Source organism: Biomphalaria glabrata, chromosome 18, assembly GCF_947242115.1.
Source record: "Biomphalaria glabrata chromosome 18, xgBioGlab47.1, whole genome shotgun sequence".
NCBI classification, from domain to species: domain Eukaryota; kingdom Metazoa; phylum Mollusca; class Gastropoda; family Planorbidae; genus Biomphalaria; species Biomphalaria glabrata.
In genome coordinates, this window is record NC_074728.1 from 11834927 (window position 1) to 11861235 (window position 26309).

The 26309-nt window shown below is 36.6% G+C and overlaps 1 protein-coding gene across 2 annotated transcripts; it reads left to right on the forward strand.

Annotated features, from left to right (window-relative positions):
• The first annotated feature begins 6344 nt into the window (after window positions 1-6344).
• Window positions 6345-25064, forward strand: LOC106072199 (myosin-13-like). Of its 2 annotated transcripts, XM_013232536.2 has the most exons (6): window positions 7062-7579; window positions 13632-13779; window positions 17513-17636; window positions 19503-22772; window positions 23266-23308; window positions 24970-25064. In XM_013232536.2, the coding sequence occupies exons 2-4, from the start codon at window positions 13669-13671 to the stop codon at window positions 22463-22465; spliced, it is 3198 nt and encodes a 1065-aa protein (XP_013087990.2). In that variant the 5' UTR covers window positions 7062-7579; window positions 13632-13668; the 3' UTR covers window positions 22466-22772; window positions 23266-23308; window positions 24970-25064. The 2 variants fall into 2 exon arrangements, with proteins under 2 accessions (XP_055873804.1, XP_013087990.2); XM_056017829.1 differs by lacking the exons at window positions 7062-7579; window positions 24970-25064 and adding an exon at window positions 6345-6486 and having other exon boundaries at window positions 23266-23311.
• Window positions 25065-26309: the final 1245 nt, after the last annotated feature.

The following is a 26309-nucleotide window of genomic DNA, read 5'->3' on the forward strand; positions in this document are numbered from 1 at the left end:
ATAGTGTTGCCAAATAAAAAAAAATCCATTTCTAGCATGATTTCAAACGAAAACGTCTCATGTACATAAACTTTAGTTTAATAAGGTTGTTAATAAATTATATATAATTAGATCATGGAACTATAATAATAAGACTTGTCTTCGAGTCCGAAGATTAATGAGGAATACAGTATTTCCCGTGGCTGCGCAGCCCCAGCTGTGACCTGCATATGGAACTATACTATATGATTAGATCTAGATAGATCTTGACTATCATTTACGAAAATAAAAAAAAAAAGTGACGTCATCAAATGATGCTGTTTAGCTAGCTACAAATATTAAACTCTTTATTTTAGAATTTTCTGAAAAGAATAGCATTGCATTAAAAAACTAGATTTAAAGATTTTGTTTATGACATCTGGTACTGTAAATGATATTTGAAGTAGGCCTAGATATAATTGTGTTATTTTAGAACTATAGATTTGTGCATTGTGCACATTTTTTTTTTTGTGTGGAAATAATAGCTACAAAAGTTTTAATGTAAATAAATTAAACACGCGACGAGAATATATAATATTAACAATATGTTACTATCCAGTGAACGATTTGTCTGTGAACAATTTGTCCGTGACGTGAACGAATAGTAGCGTGAACCAACTGTCGGTGAACAAGTTGTCTGTGAGCGATATGTCGCGTGAACAAATAGTCGCGTGAACGAATAGTCGCGTAAACGAATTGTCGGGTGAACGAAATGTCTGGTGAACGAATAGTCGCGTGAACGAAAAGTCGTGAACGATTTGTCGGTGAACGAAATGTCTGGTGAACGAATAGTCGCGTGAACGAAAAGTCGTGAACGATTTGTCGGTGAACGAAATGTCAGTGAACGAATTGTCGTGTCCCCATCCAATACACACTACTCGCAATAATTTTAAGATAATTGAAAATATTTTCAGATATTAAACGAAACAATATATTTTGCTATGTGATTGTGATTGTAACCGCACTAGAGTTAACTACCTTCAGGTCGATGGGCCTATATAGGGGCGTAGCTAGGGATTGGGGGGGCCCGGAAGATTTGCTATTTTGGGGGCCCCTTGCATTTTGGCATTCGACCCTACATACCAAGTTACTTCCTGAGAGTAACACGGCACTAGTCAGCGCTATGGAAGTTACTCTTTGAAATTGAAAGTAGCCCCGCTCGGAGAGAGTTAATAATCTGTGTGGAATACATGCAACAGGGTCACTGACTTATATAACAACGTGAAAAGCAGGATTAAATCACAGTGACGTAATATTAATTTCATTTAAATATAGATTTCGGACACGGACACTTAACGGGGGGCCCCACTCAAGTGGGGGATCTTCAAATTCTCCCCCTCCTCTCCCATCCTAGCTACGCAACTGGGCCAATAGATATAGTGCTAATGTGTTAACGCAGGTTTCAGGGTCAGATTTACCTATAGGCAACATAACATTAGGGACCCTAAGAAATATTTAGTTCTGACATGTAGGCTAATATCTAAACTTAAAAAGAACTTAAAATGGCCTTATATCTCAAATAGCTTGGGACCTTTTGCAAGTCGTAAAACGTCTTATTGGGAATGTCATTGTTGGTGTTGATTGCAAAACCAAAGTCATCCATCCCGGTAATTGAAATTGAAAGCAAAAGCTTCACTTTTTTTTTCTGCAATATCTCGTCAAGCAAGTTCATTGGTGGAAGGTCAACCTCCGACCTCGTCTCGGTAATGGGAATCCGGTTGACATCAGTGACTTTCTCTTTTAATGAATAATTGTGCAAAAGTTAAACTTAATCCAAAATGTAAAAAGGGAGAAAAAAATCATGTTTAAACTTTTTATCAGACAGACAGACTGAATGAGTTGACATAAGCTTTGTAAAAAAAAAAAGTTTATTCTTTCCTTTCAAGCAACTCGATAAACGACATCAAACATCTATATATAATTCTCTTCTTACCTCAAGAGCTTCACTGACTGGCAGGCAAAGGAAAGATCACTCTTTATTTCTGCTGATAGTCCAAGAGAAAACAAAGGGGAGGGGGGGGGGAGAGAACACGTGGGTATTCACACGTCGCTACGCATGGCTGCGCGCTGGACACTGTCAAACCGGCGCCTTCTCGACCCTGCCCGCTCCCATCCGTGACCTCTATGTCGAAGGCGCCGTCCCATCCCACTTCGTCCAGCGGGAGGTTTGGACTAAAAAGTAAACAATCTTCAACTCTGAAGGAACATCCGAAACATGTAAAACATTTTACAAACAAACATTTTCAAACACTGAACAGCAGGGATGGACTTAACCATTGTCGAGCCCTATGCGAAACGGATTTCGCGGGGCCAAGTTTGGGTAGGGATACGGATAATAAGTGAAAATTAAGAGTTTGTATTAGAAAATATATTCGTCTTTGCATTTTATTCATTCTTTAATACATACAGAATTACTTAACGAGCCTTGCGTGTAGCGAAGTTATACAGTATATCATAAAAATTCTATTTCCTACATAGATCACGCTCAGTAGCAAGAATTACCGAATGTTTCAATCTATCTACGAGAATTGTTGAAAAGATTTTAATAATTTCCGGATATTTCCAGGACTTTTTCGTATATTTTACAATTTCAGGAGATTTCCATGACCTCCTGTTAAATCGACATAGTTCGCGGGAAATCTGTTATAAGTTATAAAATGGTTTAATTTAATAATTTATACATCTAAAATTAGCGCGGATGCTATAAAAATGCGGGTCTGAGCCCACTGCGGTCGCATAGCTTGCAGTGGCCTAATGTTTTGGGTGTTCTTTCAGAATTGGCATTCTAGCCAAAAAAAACACCCGCAGGAAGAGGCTGGGGGGAGGTCAGTGTTCGAACCAGGGACTAGAGAGACGACAGTCCAGAGGGCATACCACATGACCAGGCGGTGCTACCCGGCCCTTATAAACTTCCAGCCAGTCAGGACCCAGTTCATAGTGAAACCGAAGAGAATTGGTTCAATTTTATGACTATCCCATGACACATGTCCGACATTTATATAGTTCGCTGGCCGGAAAAAAAAAAAAGATTGAGCACCATTGTTTTAGGCACATAGACATTTCTTAAACTCTGTGGAGCGCCAGGTCATATAGTACCAGTGATGGATTTTACCTATAAGCAACATTAGGTATATAAAAATTAATTAAAATAAATTTTAGCTTTTATATAGCGCTACTTTCATGCTTATAGCATGCTCAGAACGCTATGGTCCAATCTCATTTGTGGGAGTTAGGGGGTATCTGTGAGAAGGTTTTCCGTGCTGCCTTGGATGAAGTGACCGGGGGGTGAAGTGACCAGGGGATGAAGTGACCAGGGGATGAAGTGACCGGGGATGAAATGACCGGGGATGAAGTGACCGGGGGATGAAATGACCGGGGATGGAGTGACCAGGGGATGAAGTGACCAGGGGATGAAATGACCGGGGATGAAGTGACCGGGGATGAAATGACCGGGGATGAAGTGACCGGTCACCATTAATTAGTCGTAATTATTTTTTTATATGGAAAATAAGGAGATGCACCTTGCGATAATGAGAGAATGGCTGCCATTGAACGGTTATCAGTTGAGTTACGTACTCGTTTGTTAACATTTGTAACTGATTTAAAATAATTGAAGCTCTGTTAACGAGAGAGATGATGATGTCTTATTTGGATCTAATCTTAATTAAAGTACCTAAACATTCGTATAAAACAGATGCTCGAATTATTCAAATCAGTCGGTTTTATAGGACCGAAATAGTCACATCGCGATGTGTTCCGATTAATCGAAATCGACCGTATAGGTAGGGCTAGGTTTTCGACAGTGCAAGACCTCCAAGAGCATCATCCTAAAAGGTAGCCTTCATATGGTTATAATCCTGCCATGCACACCGCCACCCAAGCTAGTGCAGAAGGTGCTCACGAAAGGGAGGTTAACCTTAGGAAGAAGAGAACGAAGTTCCGCCAAAGTCTAGAGATAGAGCTGTGCTAAAGGCAGACTTTCGTTTTATGTATTTGTGATGCCCCGTGAATAAACATCTATCTCGTTGGCTTGCCTCCCTTAAGTTATTACAATATTTCAAAAATATAAAATTTTAAACAAAATATGCACATTGAAGATAAGAAAAAAACATGGTTACAAAGACAGTTTGTCTGGAAACACAAACTCAAAATCGGTCCCCCGAAGTAATCCTTCCAGGCAGGTTTCAATATTTTCAGGAATATCAGAATGAAATTCTATCAAAGGCAAATGAAAGAGAAGAATGGAGAAAGAAGGTTGACAGATTTTGTGTGGTGCCCCAACGGTCCAGCAGACCAAGGGATAGGTGAAAGTGTATGTGAAGTTCAATGTGAACCTTGCCTAACTGATGTCAAATATTAAGGCTTGTCTTCGAGTCCGAAGATTAGTGAGGAGTGCAGTATTTCCCATGGCTGCGCAGACCCAGCCGTGACCTACATATTTTGCCACATTTATTTTTTTTTTGTAAATGTAGTAGTTAGTTTGACAGAACGTACTTAACTTAGCAATTGTAAAAATATTTTTTGACAAAAATCTAAAACCGTTTGCATAAATGTGTTTAAAATATGGTAAATGTTTATCTCCCTTACTAAACAGCCTCACGTGTTTGTTACTATTAATAGTGAATAGTTGTAAAAATGGTGTATTTTAAAGAAAAAAACTGACTGCATAGGCCTACATGATTTTAAAAATACGTTTTTTCGCTTTCAGAAAAGGAAAAAGTAGTCTTTGCATCAGAACTTTGAATGGATTAAAATATTATGATTTTGGATTTTCACTATATTTTCTAGTTTAAAAGATCTAAACGGGACGTGCGAACGGACGGGCAGACAGACTACACAAACTAATAGCGTCTTTTCCCCTTTCGGGGGCCGCTAAAAAAGAGAACTAAGACTAGATTTACAAATAGGAAGTGAAATGAATTTGGTGGATCCAAATAAAAAAAAAACAAAAACAAACAGCGAGAAAAAAAAAAATAACGCGATTTATTTCAAACCTATTGTACTCCAAGCACCGAACATAACATTGGGCACAAGTCTCGCTATTTCTTCTCTAAAAAATTGTTTTTTTTTTTAGTCTTGTGAGAGGCATAGTTTGCCTATGCCTAAGGCCGGCCCTGAATACTTATAATTAAATAAATATATAAATAAAATATTAAACACACTTCGCAAAGAGTTTAATTTCACTTGTAAGATGTCATGTGACCATGTCAGTTTTATTTTAATGAATTGATTTTTCTGTGTTTATTTTTGTTTTTGAGTTCATTTGGGGGCTTGAGGCCACCAGTTTCATTTTGTCCAGGGCCTCTATAATTATATCTAAGGGTGGCCCTGTTTAGGCAACCCATTGTACTAGCAATCGGGAAGAAGGAGTGTTTGAACCAATTTGTCCTAGCATAACCCGGGCATGCTACCCTGCCTCATAGTGGCGCCCGGGTAGAAACGATCGTAAGAGGAAACGATTAGGCTAAAGGGTAGCAAAACAAGACTCCCGTGGGGTGCCTAAGGGGGCGCGAGAGCATCCTCATTGCACTGTGGAACGAGGAATTTGCGTTTACGATGTGTCTATCTGAATATTTTGTTTGGTTTTGTTTTTGTATTTGAAGATTTTGGTTCAGCGTTTTATGTATAGGCTAATTGCTACTTTATTTTTTTTTCAGTGTGGAATTACTAAGATGATTATCATGTCAAGGTAGATTTTAGATCTAATCTAATCTAAGGCTGAATCACTTGTATCACATTATCATTTACAAGGACAGCTGAGGAGATTAACCTTTTTATCCTTTCACTCAACTAAAAAAATAATTGTGCGCCCTCCTCAAGGGATTATATTTCACTTGTCATCTTTTCACTGGCACAAGGTGAAGGTCGTTTTGCTTTTCCCTCCATTAACAATCACCTTCTGTTTCTAGGCCTACCCACACGCACAGCATCTCACAACATTGTCTTGCCTTAGGCAAATGTATCATCGAGTCCGCAAAACTGACCAGATTTTTTGACGTGGACACGCAAAAGGCCAAATCAATGGAAAAAAAATCGTAAGCTGATATCCTATCCATGTTTATTTGTTATCGCTGCGGTATCCAACTGTGTGGCGTAAGAATTTCGAAAAACATAAATTACACCAGATTATAGTACAGTGCCGTATATAAAGTAATATAAACATTTTAATTTCCTAAGACTGACAAAATGTAAAATTTCAAACGCTTAAAAAATAGATCTAACCCAATTGTGGAGATAAGGCCACTTAAATTTATTATAAAATTCAAATGTGTAGGCCTATATCCTAGATCTGTCTATGTCTCTATGCCAGAGGCATAATATACCTATTAATAGGATAACCATGTCACCATGAGCTTATCGATTCGTCCTCGATGGTGTATTATATGTCGATGCCGACAGTCTGCCTCTCCTTATTTGAATTGAATGGGGGTCAAGTTTTTTTTTTTTTTTCAGTGGGAGCAAGAACGGGTAAACGTTATTTGCTTTGTATTCTAGTGTTATCTTCTTATCTTATATAGTACAGACGTTACTTCAAAAACAAAAAAAGAAGATGATTACGTCCTACGCGTCATGCATTTAGGCATGCATATTAATAATATTATAAAAACCAATGACCTAAATATTATGCCTTCTCTGTTTAGGGACAACAAGTAGCTAGGCTACCTCTGACTTGTAGTACTTGTAGGCTACCTTTGACTTGTAAGCTTCTTGACAAGTATATATTGACTATAGTATGGATAGACTTTAATTGTAGACCTGTTCATCTAATCAAATTGAAACAGTTTAAGGATAATCATATATGCATATCATATAGGCCCCTATACCATTGAATATCTGCGCACGAAATGTGTAAATCAATTATTTGCAATATGACATAATAATCTGATCATCAGAATTCTAGAAGATCAACATCAACGCAGATTGTATCCTAGAAAAAGTCTCACATTGGCTTTAGATCTAGTAGTCAGTAGTAGTCACAGGTGTAGATCTCGATTGTAAATGATTCCCTTAGCCACCAGATTCCTAAAGGCCTACCCGACAGATCTATTGTACTGACTATTGAGTGAGGAAGCGCCTATTTGTTGTTAGAGGCTGGGAAACTTGGTCTCTCACCAACTTGGCGGTCCAAGGTCAAAGTCAAGGTTGTTGTTAAGGACTCGTGGACCTAGATCTAGTTGAGATAGATGATCTACCCATTGCTCTGCCACCTAAGCTGTCAATCTCGTGTCTACCCGTGCGTGAAAATTGCGGCCATTGTCCGTCGCGGGAATCTAGGCAAAATAAAAAATAGGCTTGTCTTCTTCTCTCGGACTATAACACACGGACTGACAGAGCTGAAATCCAGAATCTAGCTAGACTAGATTTAGACTATCATCTAGCTAGTTCATTGCACTGATCACTGACTATTAAGTCTACAATTTAGATCTAGTACTAGTTAGTAGGCTATCGGTCGAGAATACTTCATTACTTGTGATCTAGACTCTTAGATCTAGATCTACTAGATTTTGTTTTATACGGATAAATTTCTGATAAAGTCACTAAAAAAAAAGGCGTCTATAAGGTATGAACTACTTTTTAACTTAATTATCTAGATTTAGGTTTATTTTTTTCATTCATAATTATAAGAGATTCAATCTAGATCTATGATTCTATCTAGAATTCTAGAATAGATCTAGATCTACTTAATTTAATCATAATCTATCCTTTCAACCTTTGGATTTTGTATATATCATGCTATATCAAATATTTAAATTTATAGAAAAAGAAGTAAAAAAGTAGGCCTATTCAAAGTAATGAAGAATATTATAGATGATTAGATCTAGAATAGATTGTAATTGTACTGTAACTTAGTGTAACTAACTATGTTACATGTAGACTGTAGATTTAGATCTAAGGACCATAGGCTGGCAAAGGCAATCATATTATAATTATATAAATATAATTAATAATGTCAAATGTAGACTTAGACATACTATATCCTAAGGGGCAGCAGCCAAAAATCAATTGCAAAACAGCTTGTAGTTTTATGTAAATTAGAAACAATACAATAATTAATGGCATACATGTCCTTTAGTTAGCTAAATTTGCAGTACAATTTCATAATTAAAAATTTCTAAGATTGCACTTTTTTTTCTTTGTCCTGATTCTGATGCTTGACATATTTCTGGGATACAAGTTTATTAATATCGGGTGGAAGTTTGTTTGTCTCTGACACTATCATCACTCACGACAAATTTTGATCAGATAATCTCGAACGGTGAGGTGATTTGTAGTTTTCATTATAGAAAAGAACTGCTCACAGAGATCAGTGCTTGCAAAAATAGCTAGAATTTTGGCTGCAAATTTCCGCAATTGAACTTTCTTTTTAGGTAAATAACTAAATTTTGGCGCAGTCACTTCTTTATTCTTCGCTTTCAACAAAGTATCTAACTGCACATTACCATCAGCATTTTCAGAACGAAAATTCGTGCTCGTATCAAACGAAGTCATGAAAACGGTCAGTGGAAGCATCTACTAAAGATTCCAGGTGTAAGACATATTTACCGCATCTTAAACGACAAACTCCTTCATAAAAGCCCTTTCACTAAATGCAATTAAGTTTGAAAAAAAATGAAAATGTAGCTGGCTTTCACTGCAGACTCCATCACAAATACAATTTTTCATTTTAAGTAACTTGTCTTTATTTTCCAGCCTAATAGTTTAACATTATTTTGATAATTTTTTAGGTGGCCAAGCGGGCCGCATGCAGGGTGATTTTTCTAATAACTATATATATATATTACAATTAATTACATAATAAACATTATGCAACATGCTAGAATGTAAATTGCAGGCCCCTTGATAAGTGCTCGCCCAATTTGGAGCAATCTGCCGAAGGTTTCTATTTATTTAGATGTGTATATTTTATAGATCTATATCTTGGGCCAGTAGTGTGCTTTTTCAAAGTATTAGATTAGATATCTATTTAATATTTGGTCCAGTAACATGATTTCTTTTAAAAGGACTTTCAATGTCTTTTAAAACATCAGTGAAAACCCTTAACTCCAATGAAGGCCTTAATACTACTTACTACTAGATCTAAAATCTGATATTGAATGAATGGCAATGCCTTAGATGAGTGCAATATTTAACATGAATATGCAAACCCAGTTGCGAACTTCAGTGGCGTCACTAGGGTGGGTGTCACCCGGTGCGGTCAGCTCAGTGTGTCACCCCGCCCTACCCCCTTTAAAAGTCCTTTTTTCTTTGTTTGTTGCGCTGTAATACATATACAAATACTAGATACAGAAGTCCTTCGAAAAGCGTGTCTGCAAAGCATCCACACAATCCTGATGCAGTCCCAGCTGTGATGGGCAGGTCACGTCTACAGAATGGAAGACCACCACATCCCTAAACGACTCTTGTATGACCAACTAAGCGAAGGAAAGCGCTCGCAAGGTGGGCAAAGAAAGCGCTTCAGGGACACCCTCAAAGCTTCTCTGAAGGCGTTCAGCATAGACCCAGGCACCTGGGAGACAGAGGCACATGACAGAGCCTCATGGCGTTGCGCTGTGATAACTGGCACACAGGTTGATGAGGAAAAAAGAACAACGCTGGCAGAAGAAAAACGCCAGAAAAGAAAAGTAAGACAAACGACACTAGCTCCCGCTGGAATAACCTGCCTAGTGTGCGGCCGGACATTCCGGGCCAACATAGGCTCACCAGCCACATGAGGCATAAAACCCCAGTGCAAAGCCCTCAGCCCCCTGGATGACAAAGTGGTCATCATCGAACCACGATGGACGAACTATATATAATACATATAATTTATAACTACCTACGTTATTTGATTGTTCAACAACTATAAAATGAGTGACTATTAATCTTAAAATTCAGTTGTTGATCATAATTTATCTACAGTTCACTGGGTTTGTGTAGTCATGTGAAACTCTGTACTCTTTCCTTAATCTTCGGAATCGAAAAAATTACCATTAATCTATTGTTCAATTTTGCTACTGTGCAACCCATAAGTAAATTACACTGTTTTCTGGATTTCAAACTTGAAAACTTATCATCAAGTTCAGCAAAGTTAACGATCTCTAAATTTTTTTTTATCTTTTGTTCTTGTCGTCCGCTAGGTCTTTTTTATAGGCCTAATCTAAAATGTGTGCCCCATGGCCTTTTCTGAGAACTCTCAAGACTCTTTCAGGGGCCATCTACTATCCTTTATGTCAGGGTGGGCTAATTACAGGCTGCTGGCCACATGTGGCCCGCCGGACTGTTTCATGCGGCCCACATACACCTACAGAAATCAGTTGTGCCAGCTGATTATACATATAAAAAATAAATAAATTAATAAATAGCTAATTTTAAATATCTATATAAATTATTGCAATTTCTGGGGCGAAAGAAACCTTGTCTTTACATGTCATTCTAAAAAAGCATAAAATAAATGATTATTTTTATTTGCAATATTTTGAAAAATTCAGTTAAAGATTCAAACTCAGGCCATTATTTTATTCAATGCTTTGAATAAGATGGCAAGTGTAACAACTGATGGAGCCTGTCTTTTGACAGAGAAAAGCAGGTTTTTAATAAATTAAAGAAGAAATCTCAACCATAAACTTTAAATGGGAAAGTTTACTCAAAGCTGAATTAAATATCAACTATATTATTGACATATCAATCTAGGTAATGTAACTTATCACTGCTAGGGGTCTTAACCACAGACAGTTCCCATGAGTACTTGACGATTAGGAAACAAAACATTCTGATCTTCATTATAACAGTAGTATCCATTAGCATGCGCAAGGTAGTGAGAATCAATGGAATCTCAAGAAAGAAATTATGTTCCTTGAAGGACATTGACTGTGACTTTCTCACTAATATTTCTAATATATATAAAGAGTTGCAGACAGACTTAACGTTTTCATCAGAAGTATTGCACATGAAATGTATGTGCATGTTAAATCTTTTTAAATAGAGCTTTCCCATATCTCCAGGCAAGCAAGTGTAAACAGGTTTTGTCATTTTCATTTGTTGAAGGGTGAAACCATTTTTAGTGAAATGGTTGAAAAGTACAAGTCTTATTTGAATTCTTTGGTTGTGGAATTTGAAAGCTAATTTAAAGACATCAAGAACTTTGAACAAATTTTTAATACCCTCAGCTCACCATTTAGTGCAGAAGTTGAATCAGTTCTAGAAGACGTACCTCCAAGCAAATTATGAACTGAAAGAGAAGTTCCATTCAATTATTTCACGAGAGCTTTATGAGTGCCAGAAGATGTATGTCCACACTTTAAAAAACTTTGCTGCTAAACGTTCACATTATTTGGGTCCACATACATCTGTGAACAAAATTTTTTTCTGTTTGAAAATAAACAAGTGTAGGAACAGGTTGATTCTGACTGACTGTAATTTGACAGCAGTCCCACAAGGAATACTAGTAAGCTAGTTCTATGATTCAGGAACATTACTCACGAGTGTAAACAGTTAAACACCTCAAATTAAGTACAACTGTTCATTTGTGGTGAAATTGTGAGATGTAAACAGACGATAACAAAAATAAAAAAATAAGTGGTCGTAACATTATTTTCAGAAATCGCTAACTCCCTTAACTGGTAGTGTAAAAATTAAATGTAAATGTATAACACAGTAAAAATGTGAATTAAAAGACTTTATACACAGCTAGCTAGTGTATTTTTTAAGTTGTAAGTACATTATATGTATATATAAATTTTTTGTAATGCAGCCCTCGATAGGGAAAGGTTGCCCACCCCTGCTTTGTCATTGAGAGCTAAATGGTGCCAGGACTGATCTTTTATAGGGCTTCTGGGGGGCATATCAGCCATGCCCTCCTCATTTAAGCTCGCCTATAAAGGTTCGCATGCAATTGTCTCCCATTTGGGATAAAGTGTCTGACCCAGCACTGCATTCAAATGGTAGGTAGTGCTTCTATACTGTCCATTACAGAACATAGTTATTTGCAAGGTAGTCTTGCCAGTTTATGCCCATTATCATTTATGAAACAAGAAGGCACCTTCGATGGAGGTGTTCTATAGATCACCTAGGTCTTGTAGCCATACAAAAGTGTATTGAGAACCACTGCTTTATAAATATTAAGTGTGTGCAAGAAGTATGAAGAAGTTTAGTAGCAATCTTCTCTTTAATTTTAGTTTGGGTAAGTAAGTGTTGCCATCCGTGGGAAGGTTTGTTGCAGATGTTCTCATGAAGACCTCGTCCCATTTTATTTACCATCCATTGCTTCAGAGAATCTGATAAATCTGCAAGTCTGTTGTATTTTATGTTTGTGTGTGTATGTGTGTGTGATCTATTTATATACATTGTTACTTCTGACAGAGATGGAGCAGGTAACTTTAATTTTTTTCTTTGTTTTTTTTGTGTTTCTATTCTTTGCCACCAACTTTAAGATGACTCTTGATGATCCTTACTTAGTTCTAAGTGAGCCCTTCTGACAGAGGCCATGTCGTCCTTTCAGCTTTTCAAAAATTATTCCTTTGGCTTGCCATCATTCTACATAGGTATTAGATATCAGCAAACTCCTTACAGCCTTGCATTTCACGACATTAAAGCTCCTCAAACGCTTCCATCAAAGATGCCTTTGCTTCATGATGGACATACTCTGGCAAGACTACATTACAAATAACTATGTTCTGCTGGAGGCCAGTGTGGACAGTATATAAACACTAATTATCATTCGAAAACTGTGCTGGGTCAGACACTTATTCCGCTTGGGAGTTGACCGCATGCCAAAAGCAATTTTCGTTAGCAAACTTAAAGTAAGGGAGGGCGACGTAACGGAGGTGCCCCCCCCCCTCCCCCCGGTAAGCTTAAAGATCAACTCAGGTGCCATTTTGCCCTCACTGGCATAGAGGACAGTAGCTGACAGCATATGGTCTCTTAAAAAGACAGTTGGAGAGTTCTCACAATGGCTGTAAGACTAATAAAAGAAAAGCCATTATTGAAGACAGGTGCAGAAAACGGAAAGAAAATTTACATAGACCGCCAACAGACATTGGTTTTGTCTGCACGAGATGCTTAAAAATATGCAGGTTGCAACTGGGTTTTCCTAGTCGTTTGAAACACTGCACTCATCCTTATTCTTCGGAATCCAACAAGACAATGCCATTATTATTAAGGCATAGGTGCTTCAATGGAATGGTTCTAGCAGCTTTCATTGTTTTCTGTACGCTCGTTGTTCAGAACTGTACAGAAATCAGTCAATCTGCAAAACTCTCCAAAAGATCTGCCAGTTATAGGCCAGTAAGATAGATCTCTGGTTAGTTCATTGCTCTGAGGTGTGATAACGGAATTTTCTTGTACATTATGACCTGTGTCCTCAAGCTCTTTAGTTTACAGAATTCAAAATGATTATAAGAATGAATTAAGGGCACACAATACTTTTTCAAACTTGTGAACTAAATCTGCTTTCCAGGGTGGACTTTAGTTTTTATTATGTAGGCCCTATTTATTAGTCTGTTGTTTTTTTTTTTTAGATTTAACAATTTCAGCATAAATGTCATGATATGCTCTTCTGTTTAATGTGGCTAAAATTGATCCATAACATGTTCTCTTAACATCACTAATTTACTGTACAATTTTTTTTTGACCAGGTGCATTTAGATTGTGTAGATTGTGCTATTTTCCAAAATGCCTATCCTTGTGGATAATGCGTCAGCTGATTACGTTAGGATAAAGCTGGAATTTTTGGAACGGCTGAAGATAAACTTTCACATGTCAATGGATGAATTTATTGCACAGGTAATGCTTTAATCCTTTCTTCAGTATAAAAAAAAAGTTCCCCTTTCAGACCTCGCCATCTATGAGGCAGATGATTTTATGGTCATCTGTCTTTTTTTTTTGCTAGTGGTTAACAAGCAGGGTTTCATGTGGCCAGCACAACAACCAAACCCTTTACTTTGTCCAACTAAAGTTAGGTACTCACTACAGTTTGGTGGACGCGGGCGCCCTCAAAATCCCGAAATTGAAAATCAGTTTTCACCAATATTCGAACCCAGGACCTTAGGTTTGGAAGCCAAGCACTTAACCACTCAGTCACCGCAACCCCCTTTCTTCAGTATGAGTCTTACCATTTCATCTGCCTTATTAATATGTAAATTGTGTTAACCAGGTGGTGCACTAGTTAATTTCTCTTTGACTAAGTATTTTTTTCCTTTGAGGGCCAACACAAAGACAACACATCCCCAACAAATGTCTTGTAAGTGTGCCCATTATAGAACCATCTCACAAGCCAAGTAGTCAATACTAGGGCTTTAAACACTCTCATATTTATAATTTATGCCATTGTCACATACACTGAAAGTTTTTAGGTTTGAATTATAATGAATGGAATCAAGCTGCATTCTTGACATAAATATGTTGGTTACAATAATCTAGCTTTGAGCAAATACGATAACCTGCTCATAGCAGACATTGGAATTTCCATATATATATATACTAAAAATAGATCACTAGTTGGTTTGAGCTATTGAGAGATGCTGATTGGGAAACTCTATATAAGCAGAGGTGTAGAACAACTGGGAGCACTGAAGTTTGTGCTTACTTTTGTGAATTTACAAGTGAAATTAAATTATTTGATAAGTGTGTTTAATATTTTCGTGATTCCAAGTTGAGGACTAAAGAGTATTGTGTTTTTTTTAAAAGGATTTCTGTTCCGCTTCATCATGGAGTTTGAAAGATCAGACATGGTTCTGAAGAATAAAATGCACTCAATTCAACACAATCTCAACCTCACAACTGCACCATTTTGGCCACCATTTCACAAATGTACATATATATTAGAGATTGGAAACAAACTGAACTCAAACCTCACTTACAACCAAACCCGAACTTTAACACTAATCAGTACAAACCGAAGCAACTGTCCTTACCTTAACTGAACTGAATCAAAGATTTCGCAATATTTATTTTAATAAGAAAAAAAAAACTTAGTTTCAATGAGATGATTTGACAGTTATTTTTAATTTTTGCCAAAATAAGCTAGGTGATTTTGGGTCGTCTTCTTTTGATTCACCGCAAATGATACTGTTACATTTACTATTTGTGTGTTAATGAAATGTGCGAGTCAAATCAAAAAGTAGACTCTGAAAGTAGAAACTACCAGGAAAAGCAGAGCTAATATCTTTTATTGGTACAGTGATGTTAGTGGCTGTTTTTTAAAGAACATAACTTTGAACAGCACTATGAAAACACCATATTCTTAGTTTTGAGCCACCAAGAAAAGATGCTAAGAAATGCCTACAGATTACCAAGAAAGGACAAGAAAATGAGTCAACAGTAAGGGTATGGTACAGAGTTGCTCACATTTTAAGTTGTGAAATGAAGCCTTTTGTTTTCAATGGCGGGGAATGCGATGGAAGAAAAGTGAAAAAAAAAATAATGCAGTTGAAGGAAGCCGCCACTCTTTCTCACATGACAATTAGAAATCTTAATTAAAAACTAAATAGAGCAGCAGAGCTGGAAATGTTTACCATTAGCTCCAACATAGCTGATAGCGCTCAACTCTTGCTACTTGTTCACAGTACGAAAAGCAATTTTTAAATCACAGGAAAAATAGCTGCTATGAGAAACATGCATCGGGACCACCACTGGCAAAGACCTATTTAAAGAAGTTTCAGACATCATGGATGAGGAGGCTTCTTTCCTTAGGGAGAAATTAGTGGGATGGACTACTGATACAGCCAGAAGAATGGCTGAATGACATAGTGAACTTGAAGCAAGAGTTATTAGAAAAATTGTCAAGTCCATTGGAACCTCTGTGACAAGAAGTTTAATGAGGTCTTGTAAAGAAATTGCAACTCTTAATTTAGGAGGTGGAAAGGAGCAAAACCAATGTGACGTAATTGCCTCACAGATTCAGTGTTTGGGCTTGGTGTCTCGTGAATTAGTGAAAATATATTCATGTGGGATGCGGCAGTGGCTGAACAGTAAAGCACTTGGTTTGCGATCCGAATGGTCCCAGGTTTGAATCTTTGTGAAGACTGAGATTTTTAATTTCGTGATCTCTGAGTCCATCAAGCTCTAATAGGTAAGTGATGTTAGTTGGAAAAAAGTTAAGGCAGTTGGTCGTTGTGATGGTTACATGACACCCTCATTAACCATGGACCACAGAAATAGATTACCTCCTTTATATGATCTGCCCTATAGATTGTAAGGTCTGAAAGGGAAACATTTTTAAAAATAATATCCATGGGTTACTATTAAATATGCTTTAAAAACATATTTTTATTTATTTATTTATTTTTTTTGTGTATCTTTTCTGTTATGTGGCCCGCGAAACGCGCGTTGGAAAATTAAAATGCCCCACCGGCTGAATAAGGTTTCATATCGGTGCTTTATGTAATTAATAATTGAATTAAACATTATTACATGTACCTAGGTTTTGCTATTAGGCCTACCTAATTTCATAACAATTTCATGGATCAGACCTGTACAGGCAGTTCTTATGCTTGTGATACTTGTACAATAATTCAGACTTTGAGGATTATTTAATTTGGATGACTTAGGAAGATTTCCATTGAGTTGAAAAGTCAACCTGAGGTCATTTCTATGTCAGTAGTGTATTCTTAAAAATCAAAAGGATAAGCTCAACTTACCTTGAAATGTAGACACAAATATCCCAGAAGTGCTCTCAAACTAAAAACCCTAAAATGTCTGAGGGAACTGAGGTGACCCATGATCATCTGGAGGGAATTAAAAAACTTTTAGATAGTTAACCTTGCCTGAGGCGATGCAATGAGAACTCAAACTATTGATAAATACTGGTTACCTGATCTTACAGTAAGCACATCATGGACTAAGCATAATACTCTCTATGAGGGTCAGATGTTATAACTAACAAGATGGACATTTTCATTCATATTTGCCATAGGATGGCTGCCTGGTCGTGCGGTTTGCGCGCTGGACTGTCGTTCGGATTTATCGACAGTCGAGGGTTCAAACCCTGCCCGCTCCCATCCCCCGTCGTCCTGCGGGAGGTTTGGACTAGGAAGTAAACTATCTTCAACTCTGAAGGAACATCAGAAACATGTAAAACATTTTACAAACATTTTTTGTGTATGTATATATATGTTAATTTAACCATCTTTTTTTTTTTTTTTGTAGATAAATGAAGTAACAAAAATGCAGATCTATAAAGCAACAGTCATAATAAACTAGTTAGCTTAAGTTAATATTTAAGCTCATTTAGGCATTTTGTCACAAATTCTAGCTCTGCAGACATTTTCTTTTTATAAATTTTTATTTTTTGGCCCTGATGTAAATTGTGCATTGATCTACCATATGACCATCTTTATTATACTTTATCTTTCCTAAATACTTTAGTGTAATAATTAAAATAGGATGGTCTCGGGGAGAATGGTAAAACTTCTGTAAAAGAAATCAAGCTTATGGCATAGAGGCTAAGTTCTCTATTACCCAGCCATGTAGGCTACAACCATGTATATGACAATAAATGTGCAAACTTTAATTTCAGGTTTCTTATGTCACCAATGAATGGCTATCGCAAAAAGAAAAAAGTTTAAATAGTTATTTGGAGTTGAGCGCCACTCTTGAGAGAACCATCCATTTTATGTCTCATCAAATTACCAGTGTAACACGTACGTAAAATTTTGTATCAGTCAATGTATTTTATGAAATGTGTAGCTGCATGAAATCATTCCAATATTTTAATATTTTTCAGAAGATTTAGACTTGATTAATGTTTGTATCAGAAGGGTAAACTTGATAGAAACATTAGTAATTAATTGTAAAACCTTGACATAAATGGTAAATAGAGCTTATGTCAAGTTTGAAAGAATTGAAGAAAAAAAAATCTATTTTTATTAGTGATGGTAATTTTCCTAAAATTTCCCCAGAGTAATTTTTTTTCTTTAAAATAAAAAAAAACAATTATATGCCTTTTTTGAGAGATGTTGTCGTGCCAAGAAAGCACTATTCTAACTAGTTCAGACTGCCTTGACCATTTACAAAGCCACTAGTACTAAAAGAAAAGCAATTTTCAGGTACTCCCAATATATTTGCAAAAAAAAAATGTCCTTGCATTAATATTCTTATGTATGCAATAAAGCACAAGTTATATGATTTTTACCTCTTTTTTTTCCAAGTACTCAGTACAACTATGATCTATAACTACATTCAGTTTAATGTAATATATAATTTAATAAATATTTATTGACTCATTTTTTTGGATTACCTTGGCATGCTTGTGCTGGAAATTTCCTAAACTAAAGTCTGTTCCCATCACTGGTTTGTATAAAAACTTAATATTGACCTAGACTAACGTTGTGTGATGTTCGGCACATAGGGTGGCAAGCTCTCTCCACAGCCTCTTCCCAACTGTTGTGCACATTATTTTAGCACCTTCTGTCACGTAGCATAAAGAAGCTAAGTTTAATTTTAGTTTTCTGCAACCATCTCTATAGCAACGACAAGGTTGATTGTTGATGGGCTCTTGCAGCAAGCATGCTTTCTTGGAACAGAAAATATTTAATGACCATTAAAGGAGCAAAGATTTAGTGGGGGGGGGGGTGAACTGCATGGTTTGTTTACAAATGAAGAGAAGAGGTTAATGACTAAAAAGTTTGGAAAGGACAAAGAAAAGTCAATTGTAAAACAATCTAGTTGTAGATATTGAGCTGTAGAATCAGAACTAGTTGTAGTTATGAGCTTGAATGAAGATAATTACCTTGTTTAATTTTATTGTCTATTTTATTTGAGCGATTACTTGTTCAGAATTAAAGCTTTGTATTTATTGTTGAAGGATCTTCATTGTTTAAATTGATAGATTGCATTTGAATCTTCGGCATGACATTCCTGAGTGCTCAGTAATCGTTAAAATAGAAATCTACACTAAATTATATCAGAAACGCATTGTCTGATCAACACAATCTCATTGTAACAGCTTCACATCTAGACACTCAAAAACAAATGACTGTCACACTTCTAAGAAGGTGCTACACCATAATTTTTTTTCTGCTTCCATGTTATGGCAAACTTTTCTAAATGTGTTTCATCTTGCCTAAGGATATGATAATATGTCCTGCTAATCTCATACGACCTTCGGTCACCATATACAATTAAATATTTTTTTAGAAAAGGTAATTTGAAATTGATCTCTTGATTTTTCAACCAACCATGAAGTTTAAGATGAAAAAACAAATTATTTTTGAATACTTGTATTAAGCTTTCACATTACCATTGTCTTAAAAAAAATACATGAACCATTGAGTTTAAAACTTAGAGCTCCATTTTTACAATACATCTATTCAAGTCCCAACTTTATGGAGGATGGAATCTGGACACTGATCTAAAAAACTAATGAATTTATGTAAGTGTCCTGTTGGAAGTGCATCGTATAATGAAGTATTGAGCTATAAATAGTCAATGCATAACCAATAGAAAAATGGATATTGTATTTTTACTTGATATGATTCTAATACTAAAAAGTTCTTTTTTCAAAACAGCGGACCCTGAAGTAGTTAAAGCTATCCTGGACAAAGTTGTAGCTGCTGCAAGCCTTGACAAGGACTTAAGCCAACATCCACCTGTTAAGTCCACACAAGCAGAGACAACAGCAACAGCTTCCACACTAGCAGAGACAACAGCTTCCACACTAGCAGAGACAACAGCTTCCACACTAGCAGAGACAACAGCTTCCACACTAGCAGAGACAACAGCTTCCACACAAGGAGATACAATAGCCACAACTTCTGTGCAGGGAAAGGTTGTTGCAGCATCCTTGACACAGAGGCAGCATGAAATGGTGTTTGAGTTACAGACTTTGTCCAAGTACACTGCTGGCCACTACCCATACCTGAAGAAGCTGTTGACCGACACACAGGGACATCACTCTGGAGGCAGAAACCATTCTTTCCATGATGCTATGGAAAATGTTTTGTGTGGGCTTTACACAACCCCTGGAGGTGTTGCTGACAACGGTAGAGGCCCTGCTAAAGAAACCAGTTCAGAAGACGAGTCCTCCATGCGTAGATGCCTTGCTGAGGAAACCAGTTCAGCTGTGGAGCCCATCGTGCCACAAGTATGTAGAGAGGAATTTCTAAATGTAATAGTATATCAACAGTCAGTGCTAGAGAGTTATGTAAATAATCTAAATGATAAACATTCCGTTTTAGAAGGTAAACTATCACAGATTTCACTTTTAGATTCTAAGTTTACAGAGAGGTTGAACAGGCTGGATGATAAATTACATCAATTTTTTGGAAATTATTCACAGTCAGAACAAATTCAAAATGACTGTGCATCTGATCAAATAAATCTTGATCCTGAACTTTTACAGTCAATAAAACATCATCAGTCTCAGATTGATTCCAAAATAGAAACAATTGAACAAAAACATTCTGTTATGGAAACCCATCTTGGGCAGATATTAATCTTAGACCACAAATTCACAGAGCTTGTCAACAAACAGGATGCTAAAATTCAGCAGTATTTAAGCAGACACTCCATAGCTATGAAAAGTGTTGATGACATGTCCAAGAGGCTTAACTCCTGCTATAAAGATGTTGAGATTACCAAAAAACAGATGCACAGGAACAGTGATCAGCAGAAAATGTATTTGAGTGAGCTGGATTCGAAGCTCAATGCTCTAACAGAGGAACATGTGAAGCAGACCCAGCATATCCAGTCATTAGCACTGAGGGTAGAAGATGGGGAGAAAAGTGGTTCAACGCTGGCGGAACAGGTCACACTGTTGGAGAATTCTCAAAACAATCGCTTTGATGAGGTGGGGGTACTTGTGAACAGCTGTTGCTCTAAGCAAGTGCTGTTAGAGAAAAGCCTTGAGAAACTCTCATCCCTTCAGTCTAAGCTTGAAGCAGAGCTGAAAAAACTAGTCAGCACCAAGTATGACTCGGAACAAGTCAAATCTTTGGGAAATAAACAAGCAGCCAGTGATAGGAAATTGTCCAATCTTTATGACAACTTTGCTCATCTTGAGAGAAAGCTGCTCAAGGTGGACAAGAGTGTAGAGACATTTTCAGAGCGTCTTTCTAAACAGGATCTCTCTGTGAATGTCCGCAATCTTGAGAAAAATCAGGGCAAGGTGGAAAGAAGTGTATCAATTGTAACTGAGTTTCAGTCAAAACTTGAGTCTGAGCTCTTCAAACAAGTGCAAGTTAAGAAAGAAGTAGAAAGGATTGATAAAAAGCAGCAAGAGTTAATCAAAAAGTTAGATAGTATTGCCAAATCAGATCTGGATAAGACTTTGAAAGAATGGTCTGATGACTTAACACTTTGCAAGAGTCGCATTGAGTACTTATTTGAAGAAGGTTCACCTAGCAACATCAAGACCCTTTCAGAAGACTTTTCCACACACACCCTTCTGTTTAAAGAACATGAAGAATACACTTCTGGGGCATTGACAAGGCTTTCAGAGAAGACATCTCAGGTGTCTCAAACACTAGATGCTGTTACCCCATTGTTAAACACCTTAAAGAGAACAGTTGAAAGTGTGGAGCAAGTTCACTTGTCAGGTTTCACCAAGTTTTCTTTCAGACTTGGCCAAACCGAACAAATGATTAGGACTGTCAAAAATGCAGTGAGTAAAAGAGTAACTAAGCTAGAAGAAAAGTACTTGGAGTTGTCTGATATTCTGACAGATCATAGCGAAGATCTCCGCTCTTTTGGTGCTGCTATTGACTCTCAGTATAATGTTAACAATGACTTAAGGACCTGCTTATATGGTGTCGTTGAAAAAGGTATCGAAAATCAAAGTTCAATGCAAGAATTGGCGGAAAAATTTCAAATTAAAGTTGATCTGATAGATTGCTTAAGGGACATTCAAAGATCTCATTCAAGCAGAATAGAAACCATTGAAACAGACATCAGTTATTGCAATGAAAAAATAGACTTGCTACAAAAGCCTGAATATTGCAACCAAGAGGCTTGTGCTGTAATTGTAGACCACACTCAGAATGATCAAGTGGTCTCTGTTGAGAAGTCTGAAGATCAAGTAGTCCAGGTTGAGAAGTCTGAAGAAGTGGTCCAGGTTGAGAAGTCTGGAGAAGTAGTCCAGGTTGAGAAGTCTGATGAAGTGGTCCAGGTTGAGAAGTCTGATGAAGTGGTCCAGGTTGAGAAGTCTGAAGAAGTAGTCCAGGTTGAGAAGTCTGAAGAAGAGGTCCAAGTTGAGAAGTCTGAAGAAGGGGTCCAGGTTGAAACATTCAAGAATTCTGAAAACCAATTGCTCTACTCTGAGAAGTCTGAAGATCAGGTGGAGCACACTGAAAAGTCAGAAGATCAGGTGGAGCACACTGAAAAGTCCGAAGATCAGGTGGAGCACACTGAAAAGTCCGAAGATCAGGTGGAGCACACTGAAAAGTCCGAAGATCAGGTGGAGCACACTGAAAAGTCCGAAGATCAGGTGGAGCACACTGAAAAGTCCGAAGATCAGGTGGAGCACACTGAGTAGTCCAAAGATCAGGTGGAGCACACTGAGTAGTCCAAAGATCAGGTGGAGCACACTGAAAAGTTTGAAGTACACAAAGCTGATGGTCATTTTGAAGCTCCTCAGAACCATACTGAGAATTCTGAAGCACAATGAAACTTGCTGATGCTCCACAGGACTGAAGCACCAACAGATATTGATCAGCTTCAATTCAGTGATCAGCTGTTGTTTTTTTTGTTGTCATTTTTTGTTTTGTAAGGAAGTTCGAAATAAAGAATGATAATGTGTAAGGCATCCAGTACTTTGGCATCACTATCAAGTTATGCTAGAGGTATATTGTTTTTCCAATTACTGTTATACCAATAATAGTATTTGATTTTTTTTTTTTTTTTAACTGATCATTTGGTCACTTTTATCTATATGATTAACTTAAAATCTACAAGGTTTGTTTACCTAATTTTTTATTTACCTTTGTTTGTCTAACAATTTTGGTTTGAGTTTCAATTTGTTACAATTCTTGTTTTGGTGTTAACCTGACTGATCTTTTGTTTTATGAAACCTTTCTTGCTATTGCTTTTTATTTGTATATTATTTAATTACTCATTTAGCGATTAAACGTAAAAGCATTATATTCGTTTGAAGATTTTAAAGCTGAAGGTCTGATTTAATCACATTGGTCATTTCATTAATCTTGTTATATCAATTATTTTAATCATTACAATTTTATAAAGTACACAAGGACAACATTTAGTTAAATAAATTTTATGAAAAAAAAAAAAAAGAATTTATATTGTGTTATTAATCTTCTGTTGTTGCTTTTACAGATCAACTTGACTTCTGATTACGATGATGTGGAATCATGTTCAGGTAAAATTTTCAAATTTCACTTAAAAAAATATTTTTTCATTAAACCTCTTCATAGTCTTTGATTATTTATTATGACTTGCTTGGTAAATCCTTGAGATGTGTATGATTATTATTTAGAGCTTACCAAATTCCTAGTGTTTTTTTTTAATAAATATTTTCACACTGAATGTTTTTAACACATATATGCAGAGACTGTTTAAAAAACATTTTTCAAAAAGCCATGTCACACATGACCTTCTCATGTATATATTCTAATCATGTGTAAGCCTTCCTTAACAGCACAACCTAATCCACTTTAAGTAATGTACATCCTAAAGTCAACATGATAATGAAATAACTTTTTTTTTCAAGCTAGAGTCTTGAAATCAGTTTTCTCTCACTGCAGATTTACAATAATAATAAACCATATCAATTCCCACCTCCATGTGTATTGTTATAAACCTGGTGGTGGCACAGATGGGGGTAGTGGTGTGTGTGTAGTCAGCCGACGCAAATCGCCCCAGGCCAGCGCTAGACGAGCGGTCAACCGTGACGAGTTACGACGATCGGCCGAGACGAGTGTCAACAAGAGAGTTCAGGAAGGATCGCCGACGTGAACAGAGCTCAGGGGCGTCACGAGAGTTGTAGTCATCTGACCACCTAGAAACGTCGAGCGGCGTTCTGTCCGGTTCTAGAAGGCCAGTAGGGACCCTATATAAGAGCGGAGGTGACGCAGTCAAGACGGTTCAGAAAGCGGGTTCACGACAGGAGTTCAGAACACGGTCGACTACAGCACAGTTCAACGGTGTGGTTCTTTACGGAGCATTACGACGGTTCAGTGCGGAGTACAGTCAAGTACAGTTGAGACGAACGGCGTCTTGATCTTGGTCTGTGATCGAGTCCGACACAACGAGCCCAAGTGTGTGAAGTCAGTCCCGAACTGTTGAACCCAGTGCAAGCCCGGAACGAGACGGAGAGGCCAGTGCAAGACTTGATACGGCGGAACGGTGTTATCGGAGAGATATTTGTTATCGCAGAGCTATTTGTACTGTTCTACGTGCTGCCAATTGTACAGTATTGGCTGTTATTTATGGACATTAAACCTTTACGTTATTTTGGAGCCCTGACTTGTCAAGTTCTTTAAGTTGGTGGTGTATGGTGCAGTTTGCTGAGAGCCTGGATAGTGAGATTCGTAACAGTATTATATAGAATTTGTACATTACGCAACCAGTTACCCTTGAGTGTCCTGTGAATGATATTGTAATGGGTGGAATCTGTGTCTGTCATATTGTGGCATAAAATGTTTAACAAGGGGGCTCAATTTTGAAACGTAATTCTAGCTGTGTTGTGTTTGCTGAGTGCCTAAAGGCAGCAACTCAAATGTCTACAAAAGTGGTTGAATCAAACACACTATGCTCTATGAATAATGCCCTTAACAAAAAGCAAATGTTCTGAAAGACTATTTAGCTAGCGGACTTAGCTGTAAAATAAAGTTGAATTTTTAAATTTATGTTGAAAGCATTCCTACAAGTTCCACTGGATTTATGGGCTTAGCTTTTATTAAAATACATAATGTTTTTGTATGTAATAGATCAAATCAAATAATAATGAACGCTTTTCTAATATTTTAGTATTTAAAAACATGTCATATCATCTTAACAATTCTTTTTTTTCTTCAACAGATACCCAATCTTTGAACAGCAGTGACCTCAACCTGCCATTAGAGACATTGGGCTTAATGCTGGACAAACTGTTAGAAGACTGAAGAGGAATCAGCTTACTGTGAACATCTGGTTTTAGCTTTTTAGACTTTTTTAAAAATTGTCTTGGACATTTTACTTTTTTTTTTTTTTTCACATTTCTTTGTAGTAACTTAATGATAAAAAAAAAAGCTGTGTTAAAAGCCCAGATACTAGGCTACAATAATCTAGAATATGAGATTTATAAACCCAGCATTAATTTTTTTTTTTTCATTTCATTAAAAAGAAAAAGTCATTCTATTATGTCTTTCAAGATTTTTATTCTAATTATTTTTTTAGTCATCCTTGTAACCATGCTTGTAATTTTAAACACACTCTTAATTCTCAGGGATTGATTTGTTGTTCTTAAAAATGATTTGCTATGCTGTTTAAAATTTTATGCTCTAAGAAATGCTTTCATTATGACATAATGTATTACATTTTTTTATATCAAGATGAAAAGTTTAAGTTTGGTGTAAAATACATTTATCATTTGTGTTGTAGCCAAGAATTTTACCCTATAGATTCCTGTATGTCTAAATGATGTGCCTTATCACACAAGTGAACTGTATTTTTATTTTTTTTTACTCTGAATAATTTTTTGAATGGTTATATGACTCACATTATTTTAAAATACTTGTAAAGAAGCAGGGAGACCATTTTATTTCTACATTTTAAAGCATTTATTTACTTTGAATTCATAGCAAAATGGAGTTATAACATTTTTATTTGAAGTGTATTTGTCTGCAAGTTTGCATGTATAGATTTTGTTTTAGAAAAACATTCATTATTATGTCTCCAAATAATAAACATATACATAATCTATAAATCTGTTAGTTTTGACCTTTCCTTTCTTTGATTTTACTCATACCTTTAGATAATTTTTTTTTTCTCTAATTAGGCACAGCTTTTCTTTCCATGTTAGAGAACATTTAATAGCAATTTAGAAGTTCAATTACTACAAAATAAACACATCACTATGTGACATCATTGGCCTCGTTCAATTGTGAAATGACTATATCATGGAGCTCTTTTTCCTGTGACTATCTAGGCCCATTCTGTAGAGACATTTTCTACGTACACTGCAGATGAAGGTAGCATTTGGTTTGTTTTTTTTGGTCCAGCCTTTTTTCATTTCTCTAGCTTTTCCTACAGAACTGAGGTCATTACATTTTCACTCTGTAACGCTTTGTGTTAAACACGTTCTAATTTAAAACTTTGATTCCAAGTACTGAATGGCAGGCACTTAGTTGTTATGCTCCTAGAAATTATGGTGACTTCAA